We start from the raw sequence: 26,806 nt of genomic DNA on the forward strand, positions 1-26,806 counted from the left end.
TGAATGTGTGTGTGTTGCTCATATATAGTTACTTTTGTAGCCAAGCAAAAGCGCAAGGAGAAACGGCAGGGAAGAGCCAGTTTCTTTTTTAACTCGTGCTCTTGCAGTTCACAAGCTTACCCCGCGCAAAATGCCTGGTGTATTAAGAAATGTCTCTGTGAGTAACTTTTGGCTATCCACTCGTTCTCCTTACAACGCCTAATGTTGGATTGCAAGGAATGTAGCGGTAACGACTTTAATTCATAACCTACTCTCTCATTGTCTGGATCCTTTCGTGCCGGCTGACCTTATGGTGACTTTGTGACTTTCTGTGGATTTTCTCCGTAATTGTTACTCCCTGAGCAAATTTTTACGAAACGGATAAAATCAGAAACATTTACACTTGCTCATCATTTCTTGAACGCACTCTGTCGCTTAATGCAAGCTTCAAAGACCCATGCCAATCCGATCATGTATCCGCGGAGTGATCGACTGCTACTAGCATCACTCGTTTGAGTTGCAATCTTTTCTAGCTAACCCCGCCCCAAGGTCGGCGACTTTCGCCGCTTGACTACTGCTCCCAACTTATGTGACCTGACGAGGTAACGGTGCTTCGGAATTATTGTTTTTTTGCCTATCTAATAAGGACGATTGTTGCATCGGCTGGCGGTGAGAATCGGATGTGCGCTTCGCCCGAACATCCGCGCCTTAACTGTTGGGCCTGTTAAGAGAGCGCATTATGCGAGCAAACATGAAGAATGGGCCGTGTCTTTGGCCCAGTTGCTTTTACACGCAAAATGTTTTTGTCGTTGTTTGCATTGTCTGCGCCTCCATCGTTGGTTCCATTTATTTGTGGGATCGTAGTTTGCTGTGGCACCGAACATCTATTACGAACTGTGCCGCACTTCATTAATAAGAAAAATTTCCTTTACTTCTCTGCTTGCCTATAAAGAAGCACATCATGTGGAAGTTCTAAGGCATTTTGTAAGTTGTTATCGAAAAGACCTGCAGCAATGTTCAAATTCCCACCATTATTGCACATTGTATACATTGCAGCGGACCTTGCTTCAACGTACTTTGGGAGCGGCATCTTCAAAGCGACACTCATCCACTGATATTCGCACGGTGACATTGATTCCTGGCGATGGCATTGGCCCTGAAATATCCAGTGCTGTGCAGGATATATTCAAAACTGCTGGTGTAAGTAATACTTTTCTGCTCTGAGCTGGCTGTCTTCTTGTCAGTAATGAAATTGACAGCAGTCAATATTTCCCATTATCAACTTAGTGAAGGTTATATTCAAAACTGCTTGTGTAAGTAACAGTTTTCTGCTCTGAGCTGGCTGCCTTTATGACTCTATTATAGTAAATTGACAGAGACAGCAGTCATTATTCCTCATGACTTAGTGAAGGTTGTACCTATTGATAAAAGTTATGATTCAAATATAGTGCACAAAAAGCTTGTTGGTATAACTTGTTGCTTTGTACTGCGGGCCGTATTTAAGCTCACATACAATTAGGCAAGAAACATGGGGATTAAGGACTGTGGATATCTTTCACCTTGCCTAGGGGCTTCCAAAAGCCTGACGACCTCAAGTGGATTAAATTATAGTGTACATTATATATATTTCTGTCTTCTTCAACACATTGCTTATTTTTCACTTCCTTACATAATTACAAATGTCAATGAACTTTTGTATTTAAGGATCTGCTTTTCGTAGCACTCTCAAAAATCTTTTATAAGCAGGGCCAGCTCTTGGTTGGTTGCGCTTCTTATATAATAGGGGTTGTATTAGCCTCCAACTTACTCCCAACTGTTCCTCACTTATTGGTTAATAATAATTAATAGAACCCAATTAGCTGGCTATGGCAGTCGCAGGTTCTATTCCCTGCTGCTGCAGAAACTGCATTCCAATGGGGGCAGAGTGCAAACATGCTGATATACTGCAAAAACGCTTACATACCATGATTTGGGTGCACATTGGAGAACCTCAGGTAGCCAAAGTTCACATGGAGCTCTCCGCTATGGCATCACTAATAACCCATGGGATGTTAACCCTCTTGAATCAATCTGATGAAACTTCCAGAGCTTAGAGGTTAGTAGTAGTAGAACTAGTAGGCTGCCAGGTTAGTGAATTCATGCATTCATCTCGGAGGTGCAACTAATACCAGTGTCACATGGCCAATTTTTATCGCGATCAAGCCCGATCTGAATTGAATTGCTCGTTCACAATCAACAATAATCACCGCTGCATGGTCCAACAATCCAGATCGAGTTTTGGTAAGCTCAAGTGTACCAGCTGTCATTTGTGGGTCCATAGCACTTAATAATTTTTCTAATATGCTGTAAAAGTGGTGACATGAAACTCATTTTTTTCAAAAGCATATTATTTTGTTTGTCATTGTGGGTAAGTCTATTATTGTCTACTGATTGTCTGCAACTCTCATAAATACATGGTCGTCAGCCTACGATCGAGATGCACAGATAATGATTGTCTGGATCCTGATGAGCAAGATCATGATTGAAAGTGTCAGCATTACAGGGAACTCGTGTAGCAGTGCTCGATTTGGATCGGGCCCAATCGCGATCGAAAGTGACCAGTAGACACCGGTGTAAGAGTCACTGTGGTGTAACCATACATATAGTTTTCGGCATGAATAAACTTATTTTTTTCTTTCGCCTACCGTAATAGCTCATGGCTGGTGTATTGCTGCTATACTTACAGACAACTTTCTATGGCAATGCAGGGAAAGCTACGAAGGCAAAGTGCGCACAATTAGAAGCATGTCTTTAAAAATTCACACGTTTTCGGCCGTGTTAGTTGGAGTTGTAGAAGAAAAAAAAAAACTTATGGAGGCCTTGTTTACAACAGCAAAATAAGAGAAAGCACACCAGTGAGTGTTAAATTTGACTTATTTTTCCGCTTTTATCTTCCCTGTCTGAGAAAATGCGATACCGTCGTCCACGAGTATAGCAATAAGGATGTGGGTTTCTTTTGGGTTGTCTTGACTGCATTTTAATAGGGGCGGAATGCAAAAGCACTTGTATACTGGTATTAATGTGTACCTTCCACCATTGTCTTTCTTCCAATGTGTGGGTGCGAGACATATAACCCCATCAGTTTATATTACTGTTAAATTTTCCCTGGGGCTGTTACGGAACCTTGCTGAGGTGCTTGTTAATGTAAAAGTAGGCTGTCACTGCCTGGCTTTTCTCTGGTGAAATGATTGCCACAATTCTCGTCTGGGAGAGTGCAGTAGGGTGTTTTCATCAGCACTTAGACATCACATGCTGAGCCTTCATTGGCAGTGATGACTATTCTAGGGCAAAACAAGGCACTGTTAGGTTTTTGGAACCAGTTCAAAAAGTAGTGCTTCATTACCAAGTACATCATCATTCATTCATTTATATTTTTATTTCTGTGTGCCCAGGAGCAGCACAAAGACCTTAGTAATGGTGCATTGAACAAAATTTAAGATTTTGAACTAAAAGTACAACTTTTTCTGAAAACTCCAACAAGGCATAAAAAAATCAGGTAGAGTACAAACACATGGTTCCGCCCACCTCAAGGCATCTCATTTTACATCCAGGCCTGCATGGAACAAAATTATGTATAATATGCTCAAGCTAGAAGTATGTAGTGTTGACGATAGTTGCTTATGATTTTGTTAATTTACATTCATTCGCACATTGACTATGTAAACTTCTTGCATTAAGGATCATATTTTTAAATTGCAGCCACACAATATAACTGACCAGAGGCCACATTCGGAAATAGTCATATTTACCAATGCTATTAGTTTCGCAAGATATATTCAGCACAGTACATTACTGGAGCTTAGGTCATTTCTTGATTTCACATTTTCAGTTTGTATCACATCATTGCATTTGACAATGAGGAAGTGTAAAAATGTTGTTGGCAGGAAAAAGCTGCCCTGAGTATGAATTTCCTTTGTCGCACCTTCTTCTGTACTCATCGCATGATGCACAATCATGGTGATGTACTTACAAATGACTATTGCAGAATGCATGTTGCCTGGATAACAGTTAAAGAATCAGGATAACCAGCAAACATGTAAACCATCTTATATCCCCGTTAAATGGGCAGTTTACTGTTGCTTCAAGTGAGAGCCAGTTGGTGTTGTTTTAGTCATTTGTGAGCAGTTCGAGAAAAACTACCAGTGACTACAAAAGTGCAAGTGCAGACTACACGTTCAGAATGCACTTGCTGGCAAGTGCATTTCTCAAGGTTTACTCATTTTGAGTGCTAGACTCAACATCAGTGCTCTAAAGCTAGAAGAAGAGGCAATTACAACTGTGCTTACATTACTATTGTGTACATGGCTACATATACTTTAGATTCATATGAGTTTTAAACCAACCAAAATAATGTCCTGCCTACTCAGTCTTCAATGTATCCTGGCATTTTACCTTGTCAGAGTTTGGAGGTGCTGTTTACTTGGTGAATTGCAAAGTCTGAAAGTGCCATTAAGTTTGAGCAAATATTTTGTAGAAGGCCTTGCAGGTGAGACCTTCAGTTTTGGAAAGGCAATGTCACCTCAATAATTAACTCAGTATCCAATATTGCACTGTGAAATTTATTGCTGCTCGCAATTACTTTCTTTGCTAAGTGACACAATGCTGCATTATATTCCCAAAGTAAGCTAACACTTGGTTAGGCAAAGCGCAGGTAATGGAAGCGACACTTCATTTACCTGTCTGACAGGCGTAATAATTTGCTTCTGCTATCAGGTGCCAATCCAGTGGGAAACAGTAGACGTCACGCCAGTGAAGGGGCCAGATGGAAAATTTGGCATCCCACAGAAGGCCATCGACTCTGTCAACAAGAACAAGATCGGCCTCAAGGGCCCCCTGATGACACCCATCGGCAAGGGCCACCGTTCTCTCAATCTTGCACTGAGGCAGTAAGTGCTCCAAAATTACGATTTTGTGCATGTTGCAGATCTTTCTCATAATCGTAAAATATTTGTACTTTTACACAAAAATGGGGTGCTCTGTCGAAATTGTTAAGAAAAGGCTATTGCCAGCTTTGTTGGAGTTTGTACTTGAAGGGGCACTAAAGAGTAATACAATAAGATTTGCTGTGCTAAAGCAAACTACACTTCTGCAATAGCAAAACAGCCACTCTTACAGAGAGAGGAGGCATGGTAAGCCTGAAAAGATGGATAAACATATGATCGATGGGCGTGGGAATCGGCATGCGCTAGCTCACTGTTATGTCACATATGTTGAGGTCTGGCTAATTGTTTATCCACAAAGAAAGGCTACATTGCATTGTAAAGGAATAAAAACTCCCAGCAGGTTTCACATCCTTCTCCAGAGCCAAACAGCCCTAATTCGAGGAAACACTCTGAAATCTGTGATGTCACACTGACATATAGGTGCTAAGGCTTTACTGCAAAATTAAGGAAAGTGTGGGCTTTAATTTCTCCAGTTGTAACCAGCCTAAAATGATTTAGTAAAATCATTTTAAAGCTGTTATGTTGTAAACATTTTGACCCTTTCAGGCACTAATGAATACTGTTGATTGAAAACTTACTTTCACCACATTTCTTACATCTTCGGAATCATAAAATGCATACAGCTGCAGCATAGATTAAGAGTTCTAATTTCTTTAGTGACTTTTGTCAATTTTACAGAATGTGGACTCCATGCGAGAACTCACTACAGGAACATCAGATGCAATAACATCAATCATTTCTTGTCTAGCAGGCTTGAAAAGCACCTATCTAGTTGCTTGAAAATTACGACTGGTGCAACACATTGTGAAAAAATTGGAGGGCGCTTAAGCTTCGCGTTTAAGAATGGAACACAATAGCATTCTGTCACATACCCTGTGAACGAGGCGCCAACGCCGGGCCAGTTTCCAAAGCCAACTTATCAGCTTTCGAAAATAATCCCACAAAAGCACAGACAATTAATAAGAGGCCTTCTGGTGCGCCAGCAAATGCCGGTTGTGGTCCATAGACCGAGTCAGAGCCCAGAGTTGTCAAAACACAACAAAATATATTCTTCAAATAAGGCAGTTACATACACACTTCGGCTAGGTACATCACAATGCAGTTCAAAGGGGTGGTAAGAAAACTCGGGAAATTATTTAACGACAAGCACTAAGAGTCCAACACGTACAGTACAGAATGAATAGGAGCACAAAGTGTCCACTCGTATTCACCCGTGCTGGTCTTGAGCCGGACAATCTCGGCGTAGCTCGAGACAAATTTGAAGAAGGAACTTCTTCCGGAAATGGGGGGGGGGGGGGGGGGGGCAGACGGGCTCGAGGAACTCTTCGGTTAGCTTGCCGGGGAATCCCCTTCTTCTGCAGTCTTCACGTCACATCTCTTCACCGGCGTGGTCTGATCCTCCTTCTGATTCCCGCACGGCGCTTTAATCGCCTTCGCTGGTGTTTCTCGAACTTTCTGATGAAGTTGGGCTCCCTTAGCATGAACAAAGCCTGGGAATCTTCTATACATTTCTCGGCGTTTTCGGCCGTGGCTCCGAAGACTCTTCGAGGGGGGTGGTGACTCATCCGCTGGCACACACTGGGGCTGTCGTACTCCCTCCCTCTCTCGGCTCGCCGTGCGTTGGGGTCTGAGAGGGTGTTTTCTGGTAGAAATGCGGCCTCTTGTGTGGACCGATCCTGGAGGTAGTGCGCAACCGCGCCAAAAAAATTACATCATTTTCAGGTTTATCTTACTGTTTCGCACTTTTAATATTTCAGTATGAGAAAATTTTACATAAAAGGCATGCGCTGTTGGTGTTTTGTTTCATGACATTTGTTGGTGGGCTGTCATTCTCAACATTCCGAGGAATAACTTTGTCAAGAATGTAAGGCAAGGTATGAGCAATTTTAGTGATAGATTGGTGTGACAATATAACCCGCATATACCGCATGTCATATAGTTAGGCATGGTATATACATATACCTAAATATATACAAGAATTTTCGCTCACGGGGACGCCGGCACCGGACACCTGCACTGGATTTTCTGCGACACGGGACCCTTAACGCTAACGCTTTAAAACAATGAAAGAAGTGAACCCACTACATACAACAACATACCCACAGCAAGCAAAATTATACAACCGTTTACCTTCCCACTCATTTTACTAAACCATTTTGCGCATGTCATTCAAACTTGCAGCACGATTCCAATCAAAACTGTTTCAAGACGTATGCAACACATTTTAAATATCATTACTTTCATCAATGCTTTTGCTGTTGATGCACTGTCTTGGAGTACATGATTGTGTACAGCACCTGAAAGGGTTAAGTAGAGACCAGATGAGCAGTAGTTGAACAACGAATGTCGCTGAAGCCAAGGTTTCAATAACTCTCCTTGCAAAAACATTGGCTTCAGTGACATTCTTATTCAACTACTTGTCACTTCAAGCCTCCACCTTCCTGTAAACTGCTGTCCTTTGTAGGGATCTGAGGAATACATGGTTGCGCTAACAGTAAAACAAAGACATAGAAAAAAAGTAGGAAACGATACGTCGGGCGCTGAACTTCAACTGTTTTATTCTTACAGCAGAGCAGGAGGGATTCAACAAATGCGCATGCGTGTGTCAGTGGGACTTGTAGGGACTTATGTCATAGACCAAACATTTTTATGAACCTTCATTTTTCAGGTTATGGTGCTGAGAACTTGTAGATTTATGCAACTGCATGTGCTTATTTGAATATGAAGTCCATGTTTATTTAGGCATCTCATTTGGTTCTAATTTTATGCAAGTTTTCTTCACATAATTTTCTGGAAGAGTTCCAGAACAATGCCTTTCTGTGTGTCAACTTCAAGTCTGTTAACCCTCATTCTAGGGTAGACAGAGTAATAAGGTTAGTCTAATTAGATTTTTTGAATCACAAAGAAGCCATTGATAACCTGTTTAAAGGGGCCCTGGAACACTTTTGATCAAAGTTGAGAAATGCATTTGGAGTTAAAATAGACTATTTCAGAAATACTTTGCCGCAAAAAAGTACTTCATTTTGTTCAGCAGAAGCGGAGTCACTAGCAATGAAAAATCGCCTTTGATCCCCTTTGCAGTGCTCCCATTCCTTCTTCAATGCCTTGCACTACAAAGGCTGTGGCAGAGCGGGGCGTGCACACATCACTCCGCCTACTGGACGCTACCGTAGCACGCAATTCCAGTGTGAATTTAGATGTTCATGTAGACACCCCTGCTTCAGATTTTGGCGCCTACAACGCGATGAAGTCGGACGCTGTCCCTCTACTTACAGTTGAGCTCACGATGTCTCATCCCTTTGCTGTGCTACAGTGTACTAGCTAGCTATGCGCAGCTGTGTTTACTTGCACCAAGCAGCACGAGTAGCACATTTCCTTTCGCATTTACCTCTACGACAATCACACAACTTCCAAGGGTGGAACGAAACATTGTCTTTATGTTTGCTCGTGCGAGTAGGTTGGCAGCGCCCACATCTGGTAAGCGATGGATGCCACACTGCAGACTCACCTTGAAAGAATTTCCAACGTAACGAGCTTTCACCATGATGGCAATCACTTTGAAGGTGTGAAACTCGGGAAGTAGATGACCTGTTCCAGTCAGATGTTGGCGCTGTGCTAGCTTACTATGCGCCTTGAGCCACGTCATCCACAGAGACCACTCGGAGCACGTGGTTGTCCTCGGCAAGCCGCAGTGAATGGACACATTCGCTGCGGACACAATGGCTCACAGCAGCCGCGGTATCTACACAATGTAACATATACGCGACGTTGCGCTACATGCAACTGTAGTGGCTAACTTTAGTGCGCAACGTTTGCTATGTGTACAGGCTGGAGTGCGCGTCTTTATGGGCTCCAGTCTGGTCATGTGATACAGTAAGGACCGGCTTTGTCTTGCAACAGCTTGACCGACGAATAGTAGCCACATCTAAATTGCACATTTTAAACTGCTGTCAATAGATCAATACGAAGTGACGTCATCCAAGGCGTCTAGCGGCCAGGATTGAGCACGCTCTGGCAAGCGTACGTGTGGTCTGAACTTAAGTTTCATGTGGTTCGAGGCTAGTTGAGTGTTCAGATATAATCAAAATTAGCAAAAACCATTGCCTACTACACCAATAAGCAGTGGGGCCAAAGTTTAATTTCTTTGCGGGAGGCCACGGCTGGGCATGAGCAGACAATAATCGGCACCGTCTGGAAGTAATTCTTATCAAAATTCAAAACGCAAATTTTCGCCTACTTCAGCCTATTTAGTAAACTGCATCAATAAGCATACACAGTAACAGTATGAAGAAGCACACTCTTCTTGATTAATGTCAGCTATCGTCCAATAGCAGCAGTCTATGGGAATCTTGCATATGACAACATTTGCAAGGTGCCGGCCACTTCGAAACGGGTGAGAAAAAAGCTTTGTTTGAAAAGAGAGTGTTCGAGAAAAAGGTGGCTTTGCACTCCACGTGTGAACTCCATGTGCCACGCATGACTGCAAACTTTGGCTGAGATGTTCACAGCAGTGTATGATATCTGCATACTGTTTTTTTTTTTTTTTTTTTCCATCAAGCTCGAGGGGTGGTTCAGGAGCCCTTTAACAAATTCGAAGGGACTGACTTTCTTCAATTTTTTCAGAAAACTTAAATAAAGGAAACATGCATACTATTAGAATCGAATGAGATAAATAAAAACACACCTCCTATTTCAAATAAGCATATACAATTACATATGTCCAGAAGTTTTCAGCATGATAACTTGAAGAATAAAGATATTAAAAAATATTTGATCCACGACCGGACTCTTCACTGGACACACATGCCGCACTATAACCTAAATGCGGTGAAGCTTGCACTAGTTGTGCCAAGGATACACAACCAGTGACACTGAGCTTTGATATAACTTTACCAAAAGGACTGAATCTTTCTAGCCACATGTTATACCTACGGTTTGTTCTTGTCATTCGGACAGCTGTTGCCTTTCACAGGGCAGCCTTCATTGTGCTATTTGTTGCTGAGCACTACTTATTGTATGATAAGTGTCACAATTTGAGTTTTATACATTGTTCACCTATTGTTTTGCAGGGCGTTCAGTCTCTATGCAAATGTGAGACCATGCCGTTCACTCGAGGGCTTTGAGACACCCTACAAGGACGTGGATGTAGTGACAATCCGTGAAAACACTGAGGGAGAGTACAGTGGCATCGAGCATGAGGCAAGTGGTCTCAGCATTTCTTGTCGACTTTCTGTTTCAGGTGGTGTTGTATACAGACAGACTATTTGTATCAAGTGAGTTTGGACTTGCACAATTTTTGTTTTCCTATCCCATAACAAAAATACAAAGATGGAAATTTGTTAAGTGCAAAAGCGATGTTTTACCTGCATATGCGCATGTAATCTTGTTCACCTCCACAAAGTAGCATGATTGTAATAGTCAAAGAGGTTGGCCTATGTATGAGACATACCACAAAGTATGCATGTGCTGTCATAGAATTCCTTGTTGTGTAGAGGGAGACTGTAGTTTACATTTCCTAATGTTCACAAGCAATGTGCAAGAGCTTTGCAGTCGACTTGCTGCGATGGCTCAGTGGCTGTGGTATCCTGCTGCTGAGCAAAAGGTTATGGGTTTGATTCCATGCAGTGGCGGGTGCATGTTAACGAACACCAGGTGGTTGAAAACAAATCTGGAGCCCTCCTCTATGCGGTCCATCATAATCCACTGTGCAGTTTCGGGTAGTTAAACCCTACAATTTAGCTTAATTTGCAGTTGAGTGAAACACATTTTGATTCTCAGCTGAACAAACGGTCTATGTGGTGCAGTGGTTATGGCATTTTGTTCCTTAGCATAAGGGGATGGGATTGGTTGATAGCCACAGCAGTGGTTGTGAGGGTAAGGCAAAGACGTTTGTGTATTACTTAGGCTTAGGAGCACATTTCGGAGAATTACTACCAGTCAAAATTAATCTGGAACCCCAATGGTGGCATCCCTCATTGCCGAATGTGTAGCTTTAAGACATCTCGCTTCTGAGACATGTTACTTGTTGGAGTACATTGCATGAGGCATACCGTATTTACTCGCATAATGAACACACTTTTTTTTCCAGAAAAATATGCGCGAAGTTGGGGGGTGTGTTTATTATGCGGGGTAAAATTCTGAGCGATTTTTTTCCGCGGCCACCTCTAAAAAAGTTGCAGTTTCACCCGAAAGGCAAACCAGCAAATGCGTAGACAGCTATACGAAGTAAGGATAGTAGTTTTATCGGCCGTATAAATTTGCAAACATTCGCTAACTATGTAAATTAACAAGCATGGTGTCAGCGTGCACAGGCAAACATAAACACATCACACTCGACGACCGCGGGCACTCGCTGTCAAAACGCTGGCGAGCGAAGTGACCTTCATGTCGTGTATCACTTCAACGCAAACTGAGCGGCGATAACGGAGCACGCACAAAGGTATAAGCTGCCGTCGCACCTAGACTCAGCCGCCAACACAGATCGCTTTCAAGATAGGACGCATGCAGCCGCATAGTGTGCAGTTGCTGCGCCGCCTCCCTCCCTCCCCTCCCACCGGCACCATGCGCACGACGAAATACAGCGCATTTCCTCCCCGCTTTTCTCCCTCGAACGCTAGATAGAGCCGTGCTCGTCGGCGCCGACGGCAAAAATGTGCCTGGAGTGTCCATATGATTGCAATTGCAATAAAGTAGAAGACATGGAACGATTTGGTGTCCGATACAACCGTACCCTCCGGACGCCTTATCGGACTGCCGAATCGTACTGTGTCTCTCCTACTTCACGGCAGCATGTTCAGGGTGTGTTTATTACGCGGGAGAAAAAAAATAATCCTGATTTTGATAACTAAAGTTGGGAGTGTGTTCATTATGCAAGTGCGTTCATTACGCGAGTAAATATGATAGCTTCAAGGTTTCGGTAGTCGTGTTTGCACATTGAGCAGATGGCAATGTTAATGGGATCCCACATGGTGCAACAAAGCTTCCCTCCTCCCCGCCTTTTTTTTTTTTTAGATGCTACTTTTCTTGATTAGCAGCTTTAATGCACATCATCAATCTTGGATCTCAGTCTTGAACTGATTGATTGAATAATTGAATTTCTCATTAACTAATTAGGAATTCTCCTCAGCAAAAGTAACTTCCTTTTTCTTGTTCTTTCTTGTTCTTTCATTAGTACACCTCTAGCCCAGCAGCTAGAGTGCCTGAAGTTTTTGAACTTGCTGCTGTTGATGGCAATTTCGCATGCTAGCTGGTCTGCACAAAAGTCAGGTTTTTGCATTGTTGTGACAGTGGGCTTACTATTAGGATGAAAAGAAAATGTGCATATGGTTATGCCATGATTGCGATCTTCATTTGCCAGGGAATGAAAATGAGAAGGAATTGCATTGACCACAGTAACAGTTTTTGTCAACTGGAATGCTCCAGTCTCTCAGAATCTTGACACAAGTTGAGATATAATTGAGGTTCATGCGCCATACTTCACTGTAGGTGGAAAGGTTCCCACTGTGGCTTAAAGAGCAGGGGGCAGTATGTAATTGTTAAAATTCGGAGACAATCTATAACTGGTCATAATGTCATGACAACAATTTCAGACAATGCCTTAATTGCCAGTGCCTTTAAGAACATTTGCTATTCTAAATTGTTTGATGTAGCATGGAATGCCTGGCCTCCAGAAATCAATACAGAAATTCTGTAGGGAACATGCACTGAAGAAGTCTAAGCAGTTTCAGGAATTCTGCATTATACTACATACATTTTAGTGGCAGCACTGTAGCCTTGTCTCTTTCAGGAAGCAATTAATAGCCTCCTTCTTCTCTCTATATGGTGCTTATATATGTTTACATGATTAATAATAACACACTATGATATGGTTGCTGTGTATGGAATTGTTCAGTGATATACAGATACGATTCTGCGTAATACGTTTTTGGGGAGGATATGTTTTTCTTCTTATGATAATGCGATTTGGTTGCGTAATACGTTGGGTGATACAATTTTCGGATGATACGCTTTATTTTCCAGTTCTCGTGAAGATCGTATCAACGAGATTCCACTGCTGCAGGACTAGCATAGACCGTGATAAATACCTGTTCAACCCATATATTTTTGCATGTGTTGATCACATCCTTAAAGTAAAGGAACTGTACAAGAACTGTAAGAGAGTGATCTAGAACTGATGTTTTTCAGATGTGTTTCTTCTAAAAGCAATCCAGGGATGGAATAATGTCATTTGTAGTACCACGAGTGAGCCATTTTTAGATATTATAACTCTGTTTACTAGTGCTTCCTTGTTTCTTGTTTTATAGTTTCACACTTGCTGACATGTTCTTCCTCTTATATGTTGTATACATGATTTTTGATTCGTTGTATATTGTCTGTTATCCTCCCTTGTAATGTCACACAGGCACCGTGGGAACTCTAATAAAGGAATTAATCGGGGACATGTTCAACATTACAAGTGATTCTCTCTGTAACTGCACAGCAGACGCATATAGAAGAGTGTGATTGCATCAGGTGGCCACTGAGCATCGCCGGTTTGTTTCACACTACCATAGTGCACTGCAGGAGTGTAGCAAATCGGATGGACATAGAAATGTATAGAGGTTTACTAATGTTGCTGTCTAAGAGCCTTCATTTAGCGTCATAGCAAGGGAGGGACAGTCAAGCTGACCTTGACATCTGCCTTGAAAACCCTATTTTGTTAAGAGGTCTTTACTTACCCTGAGCTCTGCCTCGATGTGGTGCAGATTGTACCAGGAGTGGTGCAGAGCATCAAGCTGATCACTGAGCCTGCATCAAGAAACATTGCCAACTATGCGTTCGAGTATGCCAAAGCAAATAACCGGAGCATGGTTACTGCTGTGCACAAGGCCAACATCATGTAAGCATTTCTTTGCTTTGCAGTGTGTCTTAACAGCACAGCCCTGTACACTTTAAAAAATGCTGTAGCTACTGCATATTTAGAGTAGTTCTCCACTCTAGCTTAGGGAAGTAGATGTGGGTGGGATGCCATCATAAGCAGCTTGCGCCAGTGAGGTTATGGCTGAATGAGGTGCTTATAGGATGAGTTCAATTATTTTTCCATGCACAAAAATGAGCAAGTGTATTGGTATTACATCCTAGATTGGTGGCTGTAAGCTTGTGGACCAAAACTAAACTAAAATTGCTTATAAGAATGTAAAAAAAAAAATGAATGCCATAGCTTGGAGGTATCTATATTTTACGACAATGTAAGTACATTTTGCACACATTTTCTTTACTCGTTTGCAGCACTGCAACATGGCCATACCTAGAGTTGAATTTAGACATTAATGGTACTTACTGCTACGGCAATAGCGTCTTGCACGTTGCATGTCATTTCATATTTGAAAAGGCACATTAGCATCACTGCACAATATGAGCATCACTCATGCTTGCCATTATTATCACTGTAATAGTGTGTTTGTCACATGTTATTAATATATTGGGTGTGTGAGGCTTAAACATGAACTTTCGGCAGAGGTTTGTGTGATTGGGCAAGGGATAAATTGGCATGGCAAATTTACGCACCAACCAAATTTGAGTAAAAACTCGGTTCACTAAGGTAACCTAACATTTCGAAACTCAGCCCTTTCTTTTAGCAAGGCTCAAGTTTTTATGTATGTTTAAATTTCTTCGTCAAGTGTAAGGTTAAATTTGAAGACAAGCATAAGCAAACAACGGTGAAGCTGGCTGCTTAACAAAAATGTACTGCTGGGGATGCCAGTGCTTCTGCATTTTTATGCTTTGTAGGGGATAGCGAAAAAGTCCATCTATTTCTCTCTCTCTCTATTTTTTTTTTAACGAACAGTCATGGCTATGTTTTAGCATGTGAAATTCTTTGCAAGTTCATGTAAGGAAAGGGCTAAAAAAGAAATCTGGCTTTTATCAAGCACTGTTTCGATTAAACAGTGAAGCAATATAAATTTCCATTTGTAAGCAGGTTTGTGCATTTTGTCACCAACTCAGCTGAGAGAGAACGTAAAGCACTTTTTTTTTTCTTTCTGCAATGAGTTTTCTTTTTTTAACTGTGAGGCAATATTGATTTAGATTAGTACATAGGTTGCAGGTACACAAGGTGTAGTATCTGCCGAAGGTTGGGGAATTTGTTAGAAACTTTTCTATTCCTTTTCTTCCTCCCTCTGTACTATACAGGCGGATGTCTGATGGCCTTTTCCTACTCTGCTGTCGAGAAGCAGCTGAGAGGAACCCTTCCGTCAAGTACAATGAGATGTACCTGGACACACTGTGCCTCAATGTGAGTCTCATGCTTCGAATGATGTGGCTGTCGGCTTTGTTCTCTTCAAAAGAAATTTGACCTAGTTGTGCTACGCTTAACAGCTGTTGTACTAAATCTCTTATGTTTAAAGGAGTACGGACAAATTCTTGCCTTGTGTTTATTGCTTTACAGTAACTACGCTATGGAGCCTGAATTTCGCGATAGCAGAACAAATAATTACATTACCTTTTAATGTGGCCAGCTCAAAACATGTGCCATGTGCAGTGCAGCTTAAGTCTTGAAAAAAGGAGACTCGTTAGGTCATCGAAACTTTTTGTGTTGGTCTCGGTGGTGCCAGATATCACTGACACATACACATACACTATGATCGGGCTGCGAGAAGCCGTGGCCATTCAGCACATGATGGGACATATGGGGAGAGTGTGTTCCCCTGCATTTTTCAAAAGTGAGCAATTGGAAGATAAGAGAGAGAGATAATTTATTTGAAGGAAGGCAGAGAGGTCGGCCTGAGCTAGCATGCTCTAGCCTGCTACTCTGCACAGGGGGAGGGGGCAACGGGGACATAAAGGCTGGATGAGGGGTGATGATGACATGGAATAAGGATGTACAACGGTAAAGGCAAGTTCAGCATCCTCATGGCTATCAACAAAGTCCAAAAAGGTCCTTCAAAAGTGGCATCAACCTTCCAGAGCATGGACGGAGTCACGAATACAATTGAAAGTTCACAAAAACTCGCCGCGAAGAAGCTTGTGTATGGGCTTCTCCTGCGTGAGCAGCACAGGTGCCAAGCAAGATAAGAGCAATTGGAAGGGTCAATTAGGCAGCTTTCGGTGGCATGGTCATTGTATGGGCACCTCCATGTTCGGTGACGTGATGAGCCTCCTTTTTCACATCCGAAGCTGTGCTGCACTGGACATGCATTTTTGAACAGGCTGTATTAAATGGGCTGTAATTATTTGTGGCACTCTTGAGGAATTGCAGCTACATAGCATAATTACTGGCCACTATCTAATAAAGAAATAACAACCTAATAAAGAAAGAAACACCGGACAAAAGCTTTGTGTCAGTACTGCTTAAAAATTTCAGATGTTGTCCACAATACAAACTCACACAGTTAACTGATACGCATCAAGGTCATGTTGGGCCTGTGTAACTGAGATTTAATGCTACGATTTATATAACGGTGTAGTGGTACACATGAAGTGAATATTGTTGCTGTTAATTTTCGTGCTTTTCCTCCATTTGGTCTATGATTATCGAGGCAATTTATAGAGTTTACACAGTAGGCATGCTTTCACAGTTCCTGCTTATGTTTCATGATAAAGGATGTAATTCACTGTTGTGCACCACCACTTTGAAGCTGTCGTTTGCTTGTAACACTATAGGCAGCGAACTTATTCTTCAATGAGGCTTGTGTTCTGATCTATGACACATTTAAGATTTGGCTTCTGATGCTGAAAGAGTTGTCTGGTAAATGCTACAAGTTTAACAGAAAGCCTGTATTAGGTGAGGCTGCAAATGAACTTGCATGAGCTTGCAAGCTACGGGCATAAGTGTGTCAATATGTGCTCCGTATGCAGTAACGGTATAATACAGTTGAATCTCGATAATTAGAACTCGAAGAGACCTGAAAATTTGTTCGAATTATACAGAATTCGAATTAAAGGAAGCTTACTGAATGGAGTAATACTGAGTAACACAAGTGACAAGTTCCGGAAGTGTGGCAGCACACGCCACGCTGCCATGAAGCCACACTTCTAGGAAACATGATCGCTGCTGTGAAGCCGCACCTCAAGGCAAAATTGCATTAACTACTGCTATATTGTTTGAATCTTTACTGTGGGTTATATGCACACGCCAAAATATGGTTCTTGCAATGGGAGACTGGAGCAGCAGCCTGCACACGGGCCACACTGCCAGGTCGGAAGCGCTGCCGCGCAAGTTCGCACTACTGAGAGCATGTTCGCCGACACAGTATTTTCGAATCAATCATAGAATTTATTCGGTTTAATTACTGGGCGTTTTCGCACATTTAAATACGTGTAATTTTGACGGGATCACAGCATTAGTTTGAATAAACTTGAACTTCGAATTAAGTGGGTTCAAATTAAAGAGATTCCACTGTACTTTGTAATTGCGGCCATCGTAGTTTTGATGTCTCTATTTTTTAAATTCTTCATGCAAATGTTACTCATGTAAGAACCAAATGCAGGCAGATACTGATTAAGCTCGCATTTTTGTGTCCTACACCCTTACAGATGGTTCAGGATCCATCTAAGTTTGATGTTCTTGTGATGCCCAACCTTTATGGCGACATCCTCAGGTAAGTGTTGTGGTTGTTGCACAACTGTTAAGGTCGTACGGCCTCATCGTTGCACAAAGGGAGCCGCCTGTCTTGGCCCTGCGTGCTGCCACATCTAGTAAAGACATGAAGTCATTGACTACAGGCATGCTACTCTCTCCATTGCAGTGATTTGTGTGCTGGTCTTGTTGGAGGACTTGGAGTGACACCAAGTGGGAACATTGGCTATGATGGAGCAATTTTTGAATCGGTGAGCATTTTTGGTTAGGCTTGTGAGCAGTTCCAACTTTCATTTAGGGACTAGGCTTCAACTAAAAATTTTAGTCCAATTAATTGGACACCTTTAATTTTCAGCATAAGTTTTTTTTTTTTTGTGTATGTGTGTGTGTGTAAACTGAAAAAAAAAACTCACTATTTTGAACTGTCAGTTGCCTGTAAGAGACACTTTGCCTCAGTGGACATACCCACCTCACTCGGATACAGTTGAAGATCTACCTGCAGAGGCAAGGAAGCTTGTTAACATTTTGTACTGGTAGAGAGTTCGTTTACTTATTGGCAGTCAATCGTACCAGCTAGACTGAAGAGGTGCCCGCGTGGTGCTAAATATTTCCTCCACTGGCTCAAAGTGTAGCTGTTCCCATAGGTGGCTTCTGCCCTGAGAAACCCACAGGCATGGTGACCGTCTTAGTTAGAGCATTGAAGGTTGATCTTTCATTTCTTTTCCTGCAGTTCAATAAGTGAAGCAGGGGCATCGGCGCTTGCTCATTTTGCTCATGACGTCGACGTATTTAATTGCATGTGAAGCATTAATTGAATAATCAGGAGGTTATTGAATCAGTCATGCATCCCTAATTTCATTGCTTGTGGAGTATTTGTAATGTGTGGTTCACCTTTAAAGAACATGTGAGCACACACTGGAAATTGTGGAGCTGTTCCAGCTGGTGGTTGCCTGTGGAAGCAATGATGATGCACTGTGCGAGCATGCAGAAAAGAACCAGTGACATCTGCTGCAATCCTTCTGCTCTGCAACCAAAGGTTTGCTGGCTGGCTATGCAAGGGAATCAGCTTGTGTCATGTACTTGCATGTTTGCCCTAACAATGGACTAGCAGCACTCCGCTATATTTGTTGGAAGTGGCATCAAAGGAGGTTTGTGTTTTAAAGTGCCGCTCATCATTCTCTCTTGGAAAAGTCTCCCATCTAGATGCACTTAGATTTTACACGGTGTTAGCAGCAGGATCAGTGACCGCATATGGTACAAATTATTATTGCAAGGGGGGTTAAACAACTCGAGGGTAGGAATAAAATATAATTTAATATAGGCAAGCCTAAGATTACTTGTTTACATTTGGAAATAATTTCTACAAATATTTAGCATTTATTATACTTCTGAACAAGCTTTTGCATGCCCCTTTGAAGGATGTTACCACTTATTCCCTGAAATCATGGTCCCAGTCATGGTACCAGTCATGGTCCCGTCAGCAGTGAACATCAGTGATCCTGGGCAACTACTGTTTTGTGTAGAGGAAAAGATGACAGTCTGACATGATGCTGAGCTGCTGGTTGTGCGGCCAATCATTGCACCCCCAAATGCTGCATGAGGTTTATCATTCGTCTGGGAACACTGGTGCGGCATTGTGGTGGAGAGGAATAGCAGTGCCCTCATCACAGATATTCGTCCGTCATTATGTGCAACAAACTTGTAGTAGCGATTTTATCAAAGTTTCATCATCCTTTTCAAGCACAATATGCAGTCTCTGCAGCACACAGTTTAGTGAAAATGAATCACTTCATATGCGGCATTTCTAAAATGGTCAAAATATGGAGTCTCATGCTTGAGACCACGTGCAACTCGCTGCCCAAATGCCAGCATTTCATTCGCACTGGCATTATGCTGCTGAGCATGGGTTGTGCGTTCGATTCCCAGCTGCCACGGCTGCATTATGATCAGGGCAAAATGCAAAAATTCCTGTCTAGCACGCTTTGGGTGCATGGTACATATCAAAGAACACCGGGTGGTCAAAGCTCACCCGAAGCCCCCCGCTGCAGCGCATCTAACCATTCAATTCATTCATTGGTTATATACTTCCCTTTTGCTGCTTACTTAGCGCGCATAAAAAAAAAATCGCATCCCTGCCATGGCCTGCGGGTACCTGCCCACCTAGGATGCAGACTGCGCTTGCTCAGAATAAAAGTTTATTCTCTCTCTCTCTCTCATTCCTAATGTAATGAACTTATCAGTGTGAGATGGAATATCACTGAATATGTACTCAAGTAATGAGCGCACTTTTTTTTTTTTTTTTTATCTTCACCGTGGGGATTTTGCTTGAGTACGTCAAATATAACATTTTACAATGTACTTCAAGTGTCGTGTTCAGAGGCAGCATAACACCACCCTCTTCAACAACTCTTGCTGATGCTTCTTCACCAGATTGTGCCTTGCCTTTACCAAAATTGATGAAAACAATGTAACAATTACTGAGTGCTATGATTGTGTGCTACCCATTTCTAGATAAACAATGAACAAATTTTGATCCTCACTCCTAAATAAGGATGTCATGTGTCCAGCCCTTTTGGCTTGCAGTTCCTTTCATTATAGTGACTGTTGAGTGTACATATTCACTCCTTGGAATGTCCTTTGGCCTGGGCAATGCATGAAAATAAGTATGTATGATCCATTTAGGCCGGCTTACAGCTAAAGACTTGCTTCATTTGTCTCAAAATGCCGAGCAATGATATTCGGAGGCGCTATGCAATTATTCCTTTAGTCGACCTTGAGACATTTGGGGACAAGACTTGCTGAAACCTTGCTCTTATTGAGAAGTTCATTAAGTCTATGTATTTTTGTGATGAACTTGGTGGCTGTCTCATGCTTGAATGTAATTAGATTATTAATTAGCAAATTTTACCCCCTCCCCCCTCATTTCATACGTTTCGTAATCAATTAACATGCAGAACTTCTGTTTGGCAGATATTCCTATTCCAGTCTAATAGAACGGTCCCTATTGTCATTCCCATAGAAATAACTGACCACATAGATATTGACCCTTTTCACGGCGATACAATGGGTGCTGCCATGCTTGATCACGTGGTGACGCGTCCATTTCTTGCCTCCTTATTTTCAATGGATGTACATGATGCCCGGTGCAGCTCAGGAAACATCTGTTTCGGGAAATATTGTAGATGTTGACTAGGCGGACGACACGAAGCTTTTGCCACAGCTTCAGAGGACATATAAAAGCACTTTCAGAGCTCATTAAGCTTTGTCCAAATGGCGCGAACAGTGTATATGGTGCTTGTTCTAAAAGCAAGGCTAAAAATGTATTCCAAGCTATTCAAACTTTCCGCTTATGAATTGAATCAGGATCAGTCTGTCTTGAACTTCGTTCTTTATTTGGCAAATACTTTGTAGCAGTGGCTTGTCATGTTTCTGACTCGGTGAAGTTTGTCGCCGCGGACACTATTTGATTATTTTCTGCATAATCGTTCGCGGGTATGCTCAGTTGCACAGATTTGTTCTTGCTGCACACAAGGCTTGGAATGTAGCTGATCAGTACTTTGTAATAGGTTGTAGCAAAGATGTATTATCGCTAGTAACTCGCTTACTCCTGTGAACCGTCATGAAACATTCAGCTTCGACCATTCGTGTGCTGTCACTGTAGTTGCTGTCACCCATGCTTTGGCGCATTGATTCAAGTGTGCGTTCAATCACGTGTTATCAATACATTGGCAATAGAGTGTGCATAAGTTTGCGTGCGAGTTGGGTTAGATGTGTGTAGATATGAGTGGTACCCACTCTTGCCGACGTTCCGGGGTGGAAGTCTTTTCTTTGGAGGTCAGCGGTATTTTATTCACGAGGAAAGTTGTGGATCGAGAAGGGCGGGCAACACAGGCTGTCCATATTTAGCAATGGTCAGTGAACTTGGTCACACATATTCATTCCAGTCACTAGTTTTGCAGCCAGTTACGACACACATCTTTCAATCCACCACTGCACATTTTGCAGCATGAATGGAGCACAGTGCGTGTGTGAAAACCCAGTTGCATTTGTGACAGCTGATCGCACAGAAACAGGGCACAAGTGGTAATGGTTTCATACTCGTGCGCTTTCGCTGAGGCAACGTGTGGTGTGCCGCTGAAAGTGTCATCTCATTTCTAGATGCTCCGTGAAAAGGGTCAATAAATAAGTAAGTTTTCAGTAAATAAACACAATCGCAGTATCTTTATATTAAGATTTGAAAGTCTTAAAAGAAGGAAATGGCCACGCTTGTTCAATGTACTTGCACAAACAGCATTCTAATTCAGTTATCAGTTAGTGTTAGTACTTTTAACGCTACTGGATTTAAACATCATTTGAACTATCTTGAGTGGGGAAAAAAAGGTTGTTTTCAGTGTCGCTCAAGCCACGTGTGCTTCTTGATGGTTTGCAGGTTCACGGGACAGCGCCAGACATTGCTGGCCAGAACAAGGCAAACCCAACTGCTCTTCTGCTCAGCGCTGTTATGATGCTGCGCCACATGAAGCTCACAAACTTTGCTGATGTCATCGAGACTGCCTGCTTCGACACAATCCGGGAAGGAAAGGTGGGATTTAGACCAATGAGCCACACCTGGTGGAAGCAAAGTAATATTATAGATGTGTGGTTTTCAAATCTCTTGAGATTATTTAAGGACTCCCTAGGGCACTAGCCCAAACAAAGTTCATGGAGGCACAGAGAGATAAAAAAAGGTAAAGGAAAGACAGGGAGGTTAACCAGACATTATCTCTGGTTGGCTACCCTGTTCGTGGAGGCACAATTTCCAAGCAGGGTTCAGGCTAGTGTCATGACATGTAAAATATGCTATGCAATAAACTCGTGGTGGTTTAAACTAATCACGAACTAGACAAAGGTTTACTGGACAATGGAGACTTTGAAGCGATGAACAGGGTCGAAGAAGGGAGCACTCCTATTTGACTACTGTTGACGACCAATTAGGAACAGATATCCTGTCTTTTTATCATTGACGTTTGAATGATCAGAAGTTGAATAAAGTGTTAGGAAACAGGATTTTTCTTAAAGCGGAAAATTGTCAGCTCTCCTCGAGTAGAAGAAACCCAAAGGAAATTTATACCAGTTTCCTCTGTGAAGTATGCATCTGTGCTGACATAGTTGCACTATGCTGAAGCAGTTTGGTGCCACCATAGTCCCAGTGAACTGTGCTAGCACACAGTAATGTGTGCTTACGACAAAGTTAGCTCATTTCGTGAGGGCTGGCCCACTTTAATACATACAACATACATGCACTCTTGAGATGATGTCACGCTGCTGTATTATCAGCAGTCTTTTTATGCTTATTTGTTTCACATGCTACAAGACGTACCGAAGTATTGGGCTATTCATGTGGCTTCTGCAGAGCTTATTGCTTCCCCAAATTCAGCTGGGAAGTTGAATAAAACACCAGCAAATGAGTGTAGCATCAATGGAAGTGAATTACTGGTTTTGGAGTTTTGCACTGAACTGAAAATGAGATAACTTTGTGCTCTTTTTGTATTTCAAATATGGCAGCATTTTAATCTCTCTTCATTGCTGCTCATATATTAAAATTGTATGTGCTTATGATATCTCAAAAGTCAACAGGAAATAACGGGGGGAGGAGAGCTTCACTGCATAAATATTAAGTATGTATTTGGTGATGTACAGGGTAGTAAGGTTGGCTAGCATGAACATAAAATTACTGCAATAGAACGCATTTCGTGACTCTTGCAGTAACTGTTTCCTTGCGACCCAGCACCTTTATGTACTTTTTGTGGTGCTGCAAGCCCTTCTTTTACATTGGTTCTTTCTCTATATTTGTTACAAACATTTACTCAATGCAACTTCTTAAAATTAAAGACTGTGTGGTGCTTGTTGGCAACTTAATTAATTGAAACTAAGCAGGTTTAGACTGACAAAAGTGAAGCCTTTACAAATAGCAAGCCATATAATTGAGCTTTATGAATAGAAGATTACCTTTGAGAAGCCCATTAATGGCATCGCTTATGTAGAGGTGTTGCTTTTATTGCTCGTAAAGCTGCATAATTGCGATCGTCTGCGCCTATTTATCCCACTCGATTGTATTGTGAAGCAATAACACCCTTTGTGAAAACAGCTGTTTCTGACTTTTCATGGCCTTTCGTTCTCTCTTTTGCCACAGTACCTCACCGCTGATCTGGGGGGCAATGCCACGTGTTCTGACTTCACATCGGAAATTTGTTCCAAGGTAGTTGCTGCCAAGAAGTAGCCACCGTAGCAAGATCTACACCATCACCGGCCAGGAGAAAAGACAGTCTTTCATAATGACAGTTTAGCTGTAGAAAAGAGCACAATAGAAATGCAATTTCTTTGTTGTTTTGTTGAAAGCCCTTTTTCTCAAGTTGATTCAGTAATGTGGTGCTGCGGTCCGTAGAAGCTAGTAGACCTAGTCGCTGGTTACAAAATTTGACTACTTCTTCACATAATGCGAAATTTCGATGCCAGATTTGGTAGATTGTCAAATTCACTTCCCGGTGTGGTCTGTTCACGACTTGATTTTAGTGCAGCAGCCAGCTGCATGGTCAGCATTGAGTACGTTGTAGCTCTTACTTTTGCGCACGCATGACTTGCCGCATGAGCTGATTCTCTTGAGCCAACAAAGGTGTATGTGAAGAAAGAAACATTCAGGCAGGCACATTTTCGGGACTGTGTTTATTTTCATGCTGCGCTGCTGTTGAGTGTACTGACAAGACTTGTCACCACTTCTGAGGTGGCCATTTATTGCAGAGGCTGTTGGGTCACGTGAGAAGTCTCTGCAAGTTACATCTTTATGGTTTTGTTGAAGAGCGTCACAAACTTCGTTGTTATAAAGATCCTTGGTTCTCGCTTTATCTTTCTTCCCCCATATTAAGCCTTGTTAGCGAAGAGAACATTGTGCAACTAAAGATAAAGTTACAACTTCACGGGTGTATCAATTCTGAGTAGCTTATGTGTCAAAGATAACGAAGCTCTACTTTGTACCCATTGGAAGTCCTAGGGGTCTGTTCTGCTACTGCCTGAAATCTGCCCGAGTCTTTGCAAACACTTCACGATAGCTGATGCAATTCCTTTGGTACACCTGAGCCTTGTAAACATCTCACTATATCTGAGCTGTATCCGAGCTGATGTTTGATACTGGCCCTGCTGTCACACGTCGCCGCTGCTGCACAAAAAGGTTGTGGAACTCCCCAATTTTTACAGCATCACTCTAAAATTGGTGGATTTTAGATGCTGGTGCACCAATAGACTTCAAGCTTCAAGTCTTCTCTTCTTTGTTAGCTTATGTTTTCACTGAAGCAACTCATGGGACTACGTTGCGAAAAGTTGAGCTTGTCATGAAGGTATAATCTGAAACATGCTAACTGAGCTACATTTTGTTTAGGTGATAATGCACATCATTTATTTGCACATATATGTTCAATAAGCATGCCTGCAAAATGAGTACACCCTGGAATGGTAATTATTCAAGTTTACCCACCCATTTGAATTAAGGTAAAAAGCGCTTGAGGTATTTCTGCACTGTATTAAAAGTGCCTGTGCGGTAGAAATATCTTGTGGTCTTGTACTGTAGTCAACGTACGAAGTGCAAGGAACAGTTTGCAGGGGTTGTTATTTTGTTGTTTGTTAGCATGTGTTCTTGAAGAGCCAGCTGCTGCTTTAGCGTTCTTCATTTTATTGTTGCCTAGGACATTCTGAGAGATCAAGCACTTCTTGTTTACCCAGTTCCATATATTTCTCACTTTTTCAAAGGCAATGGGAATAGGCTTTGCTTCTTCAATGGTGGCCTATTTTTAGTCATTTTGTTAGCCAAATATAATAAATGATTTGGCATCAGTAAACGAATTTGCAATCTGACCACTACATTATGTGTTGAGATTATGATGAAACTTCAGCTTGAATCTGAGTGAGTGTCCAATACCTAAAGACAGTTCCAAGGAGACTTTATTGAAGGTAGCTTAAATGTCTTCCATTAGCCTGATGCTCTCTGAAGCAAAGAGAAGGAAGTCGCTCTTACAAATGTGTTTTCACATGTTGCAAATGTTGCACGCCTTGTTTGATACTTATTTATATTGTCCTTTTTCTTGCATCATTTTATGCCAACAGCTCTGCTCCAGAACATTTATCGAGCTCAGCTTGTTGCTTGCGATGCACTTTTGCTTGAAATGTCGTGCTACTCGTCTAAATCCTCATTTCTGCTGTTTACAAGCAGCCCGTCTTTCCTTTTTGCTCTCCCTCTCTGTCTCTCTTACTTCATGAAAAATTTTGTGACGTTTGGCGGGGCGAATCGTGGTACTGCTGAATGTGTAAAGAACTGTGGGAGATTTCATACGTCAAATCGTGCAAAAATGTGTGTGAAGAGAATTGTCTTTTCTGCTGCGTCTTGCCAATACGGTCTTGTGTAAAGTTTTGATTGCCATACCCTGCCAGTCCTTGCATGTGAGAGAAGCTATGCAACTGCTTTTTCTGGCATTCTAGGAAACAGCTGTTCTAAATGTAGTATTTGTCAAAACGCAAAATTAAACTAGAATTTTGGTGCAAAATTTAAGCATGTAAGGCCAAGCAGTTCGCTCGCTCTCTCTCTCTCGTTTAGTCAGAAATATAGTCTCATAACCCAACAAAGCAGCTCTAAAGTAACCATGCCTGTGTGCAAATCCATTATATTAAAGTTCAAACTGCTCAGACTTTGCAGAGATAAGAATCCTGTACCTTAAATACATTACATACACTTGCGTGTAATCGTCATTTTAAGAATGTGCACCCTGCATCTTTGCATTTAGCCATTGACCTGTCTTTTGCCTTTGTCTCATCTGGCCACACATGCACTTTTTACAGGAAGTTTGTAAGAGTGAAATTTTTATCCTTCGCTTGTAGTCACCTCGTCACCAACCATGCCAGGCAGAGGGCATTTGTGCGAAGAGCTAAGAGTCAATTCGACGTGCATAGCTCAACGCCGCCTAGTCTTTCAACATGCACGCTAGCACACACAGTTGCGATGATGGCAAGAGGGAGGCATTCGATGCTGTTCCCTCTTTGTTTTGCAGCTCTGTTTTGTTTTAGAGAACTTTTCCTGTTCGCACTGTAACTAGATCCTACTTGCATTAATAAAAGCGATGCAAGATACACATTTGCCAAAAGTGTGCCGAGTCGTTCTTCGTGCCTGTTCCTTGGGAAGAAAGCAAACAAACTCCATGGTATCCTATGACGTTGTGCAGCTGAGCACGAAATCACACTCTTGATTCCCAGCATGTGGCGGCTGCAT

At 42.1% G+C, this 26,806-nt stretch overlaps 1 protein-coding gene across 1 annotated transcript; it reads left to right on the forward strand.

Moving 5' to 3' along the window:
- The first annotated feature begins 24 nt into the window (after nucleotides 1-24).
- Nucleotides 25-26,671, forward strand: LOC119442516 (probable isocitrate dehydrogenase [NAD] subunit alpha, mitochondrial). The gene is made up of 10 exons (XM_037707421.2): nucleotides 25-157; nucleotides 1,036-1,179; nucleotides 4,732-4,904; nucleotides 10,031-10,160; nucleotides 13,706-13,839; nucleotides 15,132-15,234; nucleotides 17,475-17,539; nucleotides 17,687-17,768; nucleotides 21,947-22,099; nucleotides 23,690-26,671. Exons 1-10 carry the CDS (start codon nucleotides 131-133, stop codon nucleotides 23,774-23,776), a joined length of 1,098 nt encoding a protein of 365 aa, XP_037563349.1. The 5' UTR covers nucleotides 25-130; the 3' UTR covers nucleotides 23,777-26,671.
- The last annotated feature ends 135 nt before the right edge of the window (nucleotides 26,672-26,806 follow it).

The sequence above is a fragment of the Dermacentor silvarum genome, chromosome 2, assembly GCF_013339745.2.
Source record: "Dermacentor silvarum isolate Dsil-2018 chromosome 2, BIME_Dsil_1.4, whole genome shotgun sequence".
Taxonomy (NCBI): domain Eukaryota; kingdom Metazoa; phylum Arthropoda; class Arachnida; order Ixodida; family Ixodidae; genus Dermacentor; species Dermacentor silvarum.

What these genes read in the sequence shown, in the direction of transcription:
- LOC119442516 (XM_037707421.2), top strand. Translation starts at nt 131, where the DNA reads ATGCCTGGTGTATTAAGAAATGTCTCT. An exon ending in ACAGTGGCATCGAGCATGAG is followed by an intron (nt 10,161 to 13,705) that starts GCAAGTGGTCTC and finishes GATGTGGTGCAG; the next exon opens with ATTGTACCAGGAGTGGTGCA. An exon ending in ATGGAGCAATTTTTGAATCG is followed by an intron (nt 17,769 to 21,946) that starts GTGAGCATTTTT and finishes GATGGTTTGCAG; the next exon opens with GTTCACGGGACAGCGCCAGA.